At 43.6% G+C, this 8,360-nt stretch overlaps 1 protein-coding gene across 1 annotated transcript in view; it reads right to left on the reverse strand.

Moving 5' to 3' along the window:
- Positions 1-8,360, reverse strand: part of LOC103363696 (contactin-associated protein-like 5) — a 156,789-nt gene that overhangs the window by 49,697 nt on the left and 98,732 nt on the right. Inside the window, exons 13-14 of the mRNA XM_008290551.1 lie at positions 4,837-4,993; positions 574-701 (exon numbers count right to left, since the gene is read on the reverse strand). Of these exons, the coding sequence (XP_008288773.1) occupies positions 574-701; positions 4,837-4,993 (285 nt within the window). The remainder of the gene's footprint in view (positions 1-573; positions 702-4,836; positions 4,994-8,360) is intronic.

Below are 8,360 nucleotides of genomic sequence, written 5' to 3' on the forward strand. Positions count from 1 at the left end.
AGATAAAAATAAACAGTAAATTATAGTTTTAAAGATGTTTATGATGAATTTAATCTTTTCTATGTCCAGAATTAAGAAAATTGGTTCATATTTGAAGAAAATGCAGATTTATATGATGAAATCAGACTGAATTAGGTGATTTATTGGATATATTGAGTCCGTTAAGCCCAAATTATTCAAATTCTGACTTATAGTGAACATCAAAAGGGTTATTCTTGATGGAAATAACATTTTATAAAAACGGTAAATGATTGTTTTAATAATTATTTTGCTGTCTTTAGGAAGGTCCAGGACCTTCTTTTGAAATTAAACTAACATGTTGGAGGAACAAGTTCCTAAAAACTACATATCTGCAGATATTTACTGAACAAATGACCTAAAATCAGCGACTACATAAACGAAGGTCCCACATTTGTGCAGGTTACAGTCAACACGGGCAGCTGTGAGCGCCGTGAGCCAGCAGATGAAGTTCAGCTGCCGGATCCGATCGCAAACACAGAAAGCACGAGTCGGTGAGGCGGCGAGCGGCTCGAGTCTAATCGGCCTCCATCTGCAGCAGATCTGGTCACCTACTGTCTCCATAACAACGCAGAGGCCCCACGTGGTAGACGGCCATGGAGCCGGTCCGGTTGGTGTCTCCCACCACGACCTGGCTCACGGGGAGGTGGTCCTTGTAGGAGAGGACGCCGGTGTCGTTGGTCCTGCAGCGCACAGAGACAGGAAGAGAAAAAAAAAGGAAAAACAGGAAAATTAGCAGCGACACGGAGCACCAGAGGCCGGATTAGTTTCCGGAGGTCCAGATAAAAGCATCTATTCTTCTCCATTAGCTGCGAGTGCACAGCAAACACACGGCGGAGGGGAAGCGATCCATCACGGCGCCGGTGGAAATATGCAAACGGAGCCGGATCCGGGCGGATTAACATGCAGCAAACAAAAGAGCGTCTAATGCACAAACACTCTTTGTCTCTCCGCCCGGCGCTCAGAAGCCATGATTAGTTTGATCGTGATTCCAACGTCGAGCTGTAATTAATCATTTTCGGGGGTAAACTGTCAGAGACGATTTGCGCGCCGTGTGATGGGGTTCTTTCACATTCAAATGAGAGAACGCTGCAGAACATTAAAGTGAGCTGAACTGATTTCAGGTTTTATTTTCTCTCTGAGCGTCTAATCAGTGAAATGACTAATTATCCGTAAGTCGTCATTCCACAAATGCGTCACTCTGTCTCGTCGCTGCTCGTCTTCTTCAGCTGACATCCAAACCAGCGAGGAACGTTCCCGGAACATCCCCGACAAGTCCTAACAATACCTTAAAGCATCAATCTAATCTTGTTAATCCGTTCTAACAACGTTCCCACGAGGTTAAAAGTGGACGAAACAACGTTAGGACGACGTTTTCGGGAACACAGATGATGTTCTTAAACCAACGTTCATAAAATGTTTTCGGGGATGTTCCTGAGGAAACACAATAAAGAAATCTCAGAGGAAAAAAAGTGTTTTCCAAATGTTATCAAATGACAGAACGTTCTTTAAAGCACATTTTTGATGTTTTAACAATGGGGGAACATTCTGTTCTGAGGACGTTTAGGGGACGTTGTTGAGGGTACACGATATAGAGCGTTCTTCTATAAACCGTTCTCACAATGTTCCATGACAACAAAGGAGGAACGTTCTCGAAACAGACGTTCAAAAAGTGTTTTCCAAATGATAGCACATTTTTGATGTTTTAACAACGGGGGAACGTTCTGGCTGTGATGTTCTGAGGATGTTTTGGGGACGTTCTTGAGGGGACACGATATACAGCGTTCTTCTATAAACCGTTCTCACAATGTTCCATGACAACAAAGGAGGAACGTTCTCGAAACAGACGTTCAAAAAGCGTTTTCCAGAAGTTATCAAGGCCTCAGACGGCAGAACGTTCCTGTAATGTGACGTATTAAAGGTGGAACCACATTATAAAACGTTCTTTCATGAAACATTCTCACAATGTTCCATGACAACAAAAGAGGAACGTTCTGTAAATGCTGTACTAAAGGTGGAACATTTTGCCTTGTTGTTTAGGGAACACTTCTAAAACGTTCTTCTGTAGAACATTACACCAGCAATAACAAAAGAAGTATGTTCTCAATGCAACATTTGTAGAACCTTTTCAAGATGTTACGGAGGCGTCAGATGACAGAACGTTCCTGTAATGTGACATATTAACAAACGTTCTGGCTGCGACGTTCTGAGGATGTTTTGGGGAGGTTGTTGACACAACACATCACTGAATCTGCAAAACATTCCCACAACGTTACACAAACAAAGGAGGAACGTTCTCAAACAACATGAAAAAAAAACGTTGATGTTATCGACGCCTCAGAGGATTTATATGAAAACGTTCCAGTAATGTAAGATCCTAACAAAGAACGATCTGACGGCAGCGATCTTCAGGGATCAGACAGGAAATAAAACTCAGAGGATGAAACAGAAACGCGAGACTCAGGCGACACATGAGGAGCAAAACTCAAGAGCAGATGTAAAAATTAAAGAACGTTTGTAAGAAAAGTGCTTCGATGACAAAAGAAAAGTGTTCAGAAGTGATTTAAGAGCAGCTGTAACACGGCGGAGCTCCTTCAGGCACGACCGAGGGAACCGAGCAGCAGACGTTTGGTGGCCTTCGGTCTTCCAGCGTGAGGTGGGAACAGTCAGCGGGTTCCTGCCCGAGGATCTCAGGCTGCTGCTGAGGCTCTTTACATAAAGCACAGATACATGCTGGAAAAAGGACAGAAGTGCAAAAAATGTGGGCGTCTATGGCGAGTTTAACATTTAATAGTTTGACTATGTGGAATTAAAGTTATAGACGTTGGCTGGAATAACATTTGCAGATGTTTCTGTGTGAGATGCTGCTCATGTGGATGTTGGTCCAGAGGAGAAGCTAAACAGAAGCTGCTGTGGACGATCACCTGGTCAGACAATGAAACAGGAAGTGCTCATCAGGAGGTCTGTGGGGAAACTAAGTTCACTAGAATGTGGTCCTCTGCTGCTCTGACATGTGGTGTAGTAATTAATTAATGGCACTAATTAATAACACTGGTCTACATCCAGTTTGGTGTCCGATTTGTTTGAGCTGATTTTGGACAATTGCAATGTGCTGACTCCAAACATTACCGTGGTTTTACTCAATGATTTGATGAAACATGCAGTTTATTTGTATTTACCTTTACAAATGTTTACGCTCATCAACTTTTGGATCATTTAGCTTCTGAAAAGGATTAGAAAATGAATTTTTTTCCTCTAAAATACGATTTCATATAAGAAATACTAAAATAAATCTTCACAAATGTCAAAAAATGGGATCGATTTAGTGGCAAAATCGATTTTTTTTTTTATCGGGTTGGCACAAAAACCCGACCTGATACAGAAAAGCAGACGTCATTTTTGGATTCAGTGCTGCAGAAATGTCCTAAATCAGTTAAAAAAATCCAAGACACCTTTAAAAAATTCTTGTTTTGTTACCCGGTGTAATCAGACATCTGCAACCACATCTCAGTCAAGCTCTTCATTCAAGTAAATAAATTCTGAGGAGGCAAAATTCCAGTTTTAAATTCTCTGACGTCATTCTGGCCAGTTCAATTTAAGGATAAGGAACTGAAAACTATCTTAAACTAGAATTACAATTAGTGAGAATTAAACTGTAGATATCTCAAAAAAATTAGAGATATCGTCAACACGGCCAGAGACCAGCAGCGATGCCGCCTCAGCGCCCGCATTCTCCACCAGAAACCCAATGCGTCACGTTAAGCATTTTTAAAAATAGGATTGTTATTATAGCTGCTGCATGTCATTTTCCTGCTTTGTTCATTCATTAAGACAGCAGGTTCATGTAAAGGGTGTGCTGACAGATGAAGACTGAAGTGTGTGATGGACTACATGAGGGGCCAACATGGTGCTGTTGGGGTATGAAGACAAAGCTGCCGACCCGCCACACTGGGACAGTGCAGCTGTGTTGGACGGTGAATTCTACTGGTTACTTTAAGGAGCTGATCGTGGGGGACAGACATTTTTTAAAAACAGTTTTTGCCAGTTAGACTGTATTTCAGTCCATTGTAAATATATAAGAATTGGATAACTCGCATTCTGTTGGTACCGATTATTATTATTATTATTATCATCCTGTTGCACACGTCAAGTTAATTATATTACATCCTGAGTAATCTCAACACTTCTCAGGTGAACACTTTGCACACTTTGATTGCTTTTTATTACCGTTATGATTCCCTTGATTTTCTGCGCTTAGCGTCGATTGATTTGCAACACTTCCTCTGAAATCTTCTTTTAAAGATTTTCTACTGTTTACTGTTTCGCACCAAAAAAAAAAAAAATCAAATTCCTCGAATGTGAACAAAACATTTTGATTAAAACTTCCGGTTATGAAGCCTGCAGCTCGATGCTCTGAGATTTCCTCTCTTCATAATCCACGACGACGCAAGGATCCACATGACAAATACCAAAAATAATTATCCTTTTCCAAATCTACCAAAACATGAGGAGAAGCCGAGGTCAGATCCACCCGGATCAAAACGCAATTAACGGTGCACCGGGAAGCAATGATCACAGCCTCTTACTCCCACACAGCACAAGTCGTATAAATGAAAAATTTAAACATTTTAAATCATCCATGACACTCTCTAAGTGCAAGAAATTAAATGACTCACCTACTGTATGACCATAAAAGTGAGATAGATATACACCCTGTACATACTGTAAACGTTCTCTCTGACAAGCTTAATTACAGATCGCTGCAACAAGACATCCGGTCTAGCCGCTAAACGTTAAAAGGGTTTGCTCAATGCGTACCACGAGTCTGTATCGGCGTCACAGTTGCAGAAGTAGTTCATGTCGACGCAGTTTTCCTCCAGGCTGCAGGAGCACTGCTGCACTCCGGGCAGGAAGCCTCCCCAGTAGCTCCTCCTTTCCCCTTCGCGGTCGAGCCACCAGGACAGCGGGCTGCCATCTGCAACAAAACACCAGACAATCAGCGACCAGCCGAGACAACCCGACGCCCACGACAACCTGAAGAGGCTGGCGCAGCGCTGAGGACACAATCAAACAGAGGAAACCTCAAAAGAGACTTCGGGAGAGCAGAACACGGCGGTGTGATGATAAGGAAACCACAGATGGGGAGATAAAAAGCACCGCGAGCACATTAAACGTGTCTGTTTCTGAGCACGCAGCAGCTTTCTTTTTTTTTGGGGTAAATTCCTCTTAAGATGGACTGAAGGGAATAAAGATCCTCTCAAAGCACAACTATGATTAGTCAGAATTAAACTGTCGACATGTGATGCTGGCATTAGTGTCGCCCGCATTCTCCACCAGAAACACTGACTCACTGTGTCACACTAACGAAGCTTTTTAATTAGTTTTACTACAACCGTGGCCGTACTTCGTTTTCCTTCACATCGGCCTCACGTTGAGACACAATGAAGCCTTTTAGTTCCTTCCAGGAGTCTGTAGGGTTGGACAGGTATGTTTTCCCCTGTTGTCACCTGTTAGATTGCATTTTAGTTTTTGCTTAGGTTGACCTGGTTTACTTATTTTACTTGACAGATCATTTTGTTCGAGCTTTCTGTCCGTATCGACTCTGAAATCAAGACTCCTCATGTTTGTCAGTATTGTAAACAGTGTAAATGCATATAGGAATCTGATTACCTTCGATTCTTCTGCACATTTCAGGTCACCTGTACTACATCCAGTCTCGACACTTCTCAGGTGAACACTTTGTCCGTTCCCGCATTTTAGTTTTGTTGAATTTTCTTGCAACACTTGCTTTTAACATCTTTTATTCTGCTTTTAAAACATTTCTACTTGCACCAACAACACAGTTCCTCCTCTGATAAAACCTCGTTGGGAATAAAACAGCTTCTGATTAATGATAAATGAACCGTCAGCTCGGTTCCTCTCTCGGTAATCCACATGAAATAGTTTTCCTCCTGCTGTTGTTTGATTGTATTTCAGTTTCTCAGGTTATCCTGGTGCATTTATCCGACCCGATGGATCATTTCGGCGGTGGTTCTGGCCTGTTTGTGCGCCTGCAGCATCCTTCGAAGTGTTCATTTCTGATAAATTCCTCTTAAGGTTAATTACCTCCTCATGAATTTGCAGTTTGCAGTTCGTACATTAATCAAACCGGCTATTTTATTCATCACCGATTGACAGCGAGGCAATGAAGGCGTAATTCATCACCTCCACTAAGGGGTTAAGTGGTCCGGCTTCAATCATCCGTCACACAACGTGACCCTGCATCGCAAAGAGGCCACCGAGCCGGGAGAAGCCCATTAAGCTACATGTCACAATACATAATCAAGTGTCACATGCTGCGGCGCCGCGCTCCCATCCGGCATACATTACAGCTCCATTAGGCCCGGCTTTATGTACGGATGCACACGTCATACCGGCCCAGACACCAACAATCACCTGCCTGTGTCTCCACATGTACACATTCTGCTCCTGTGAATCCGGAAATCTCCAAACCGGTGACCTATGACTAACAGTTTAATGTCATTCGTCGTCTGGAGAGACAAATCTGACTTGCATTTCGTTGGTGAGGCTACAGCAGCGCCGGCATTTGCATCACAAAGGCTGGAAATAATGTGCGTCTTTACCCTCTTTTCCTCGTCCTTGCGGTCAGCGCAGAGATAACACATCCCTCGTTTTCTCAGCGCTCACACACCGAACAGGTACACAAATAAGAGACGGCAACGATCGATACTTCCTCAAGGAGAGGTCAGCCTCTCCCTCAAATTGGCTGGATATTGACAGAACGCATTCGCATCAAGAAAGCAAACACATCGTCCTTTCTCCTCCGCCGGAATGAGCGGAAATCAACAATTTGATAATCGCCGCATAAAGCCGGACGAGCAGCCGCTGGAGTCGGCGGCGCTCGGCGCTGGGGAGGCGGAATAAACAGCGAGGAATCCTCTCCATCTCAAACGGCAGTAAAAACTAAAACACTCGCTTTGAGTCAGAAGTGAGCCACAATTATGTGCATTTAAACTCGGTGGGAACGAGCGGCTGGAGGAGCATCGCTCTCAAACAAACAGCGTGTTTACGGCGCTACAAGTGTTTGCAGGCCAACGCCATCGCTCTGCCGCCCGACTCCTGCAGAGATCTTCACACAACAGCCAAAGTGTTCCGTAAACTCTGCGATTTTTCTCTCTCGTTCCGTCGGCGGCGTTCTCGGCGGAGCTCTGCGCCTCTAATAGCTGCTGTCTAAACAACACGCTCGTCTCACGCAGCTTCTAGTTTCTGTTTTGTGTTTTTTTTTACGCAGGAAGCAGGTTCAAGAAACAAACAAAAGGTATTGTCATCGGAAAAAAATAAAAAACTGCAGGATGGGAGTAAAAATGTGAAAATAACAAGCGAGACAGAAGACGCGCCGCAATTAAGCTGCTGTTGTGGATGTTTATTGTTTCGCCATCATGTTAAAAGCCGCAGTTACCTCTGAGCAAACTGAATTCATTACTGATGTTAAATAAAGAGAAAAACAACGCGTTTAAAATGCAAATCAGACCACAGTTGAACTATTACAAGGAGATTACATGACTGAACATCTGCGTTTTAAGTGAGCAGCAGAGACTGGCAGCAGAAAAACGTGTCGTACAGTCAGACTGGAGGTGAGCTTCAGACGCCGGCATGTGAACACCCAGCGGGCTTCTTTGAACATCTGCCGCCGTTGTTCTTCTCGCCGTAAATCAGCATGATGAGTGCTGTTTTGTCAAAAAATTATTTGAATATGCTGCCGTTGTCAAAAGGGATATTGTTTGTATCTGCGCGCTCAATAAAGTACAAAGGGACGTTTGACTTTTTTCCACAGGAGATGTCTGTGCTCAACAACAAAGACAGCCATTAAAAACATTCAGGCTGCTCTCAAAGTGTTCATGCGGCTATTAAATGGGCTGTTTTCAGCCTCTTTTTGATGTCTGGAGCGATAATGAACTTGTTTGTTTGTGCACACGTGGCACCCGGGGAACGGCAGAATCTGGGACTTCATGAATGTTTCATGATTTAAAAGCAAATGTTTGGATGTCGGGGACACCGTAGGTTCAACTTGGATGCGCACAAAGAGATTGGAGACGCGTTCCCGCCGACTCCGGCCCGGTGCGACTCCTCGTTCATTTGAATAAGGCCGGTCTGGCGGCGCAGTGGGAGGATCCGGTGCAAAACAGAAAACAAAGAGGTCGGGGGAAAATGGAACATCTGGTGAAAACAAATGTTCCTGGTTGATTACTTTGTCCTGGGCTCTTCTGTTTATCATTATGAGCACAGACGAGACGGTCGGTGAAGTTTACAAAATTGCAAACGCTGCCTGTAGTTTTATAAAC

Source organism: Stegastes partitus, unplaced genomic scaffold (genome assembly GCF_000690725.1).
Source record: "Stegastes partitus isolate 25-593 unplaced genomic scaffold, Stegastes_partitus-1.0.2 Scaffold682, whole genome shotgun sequence".
NCBI lineage: Eukaryota > Metazoa > Chordata > Actinopteri > Pomacentridae > Stegastes > Stegastes partitus.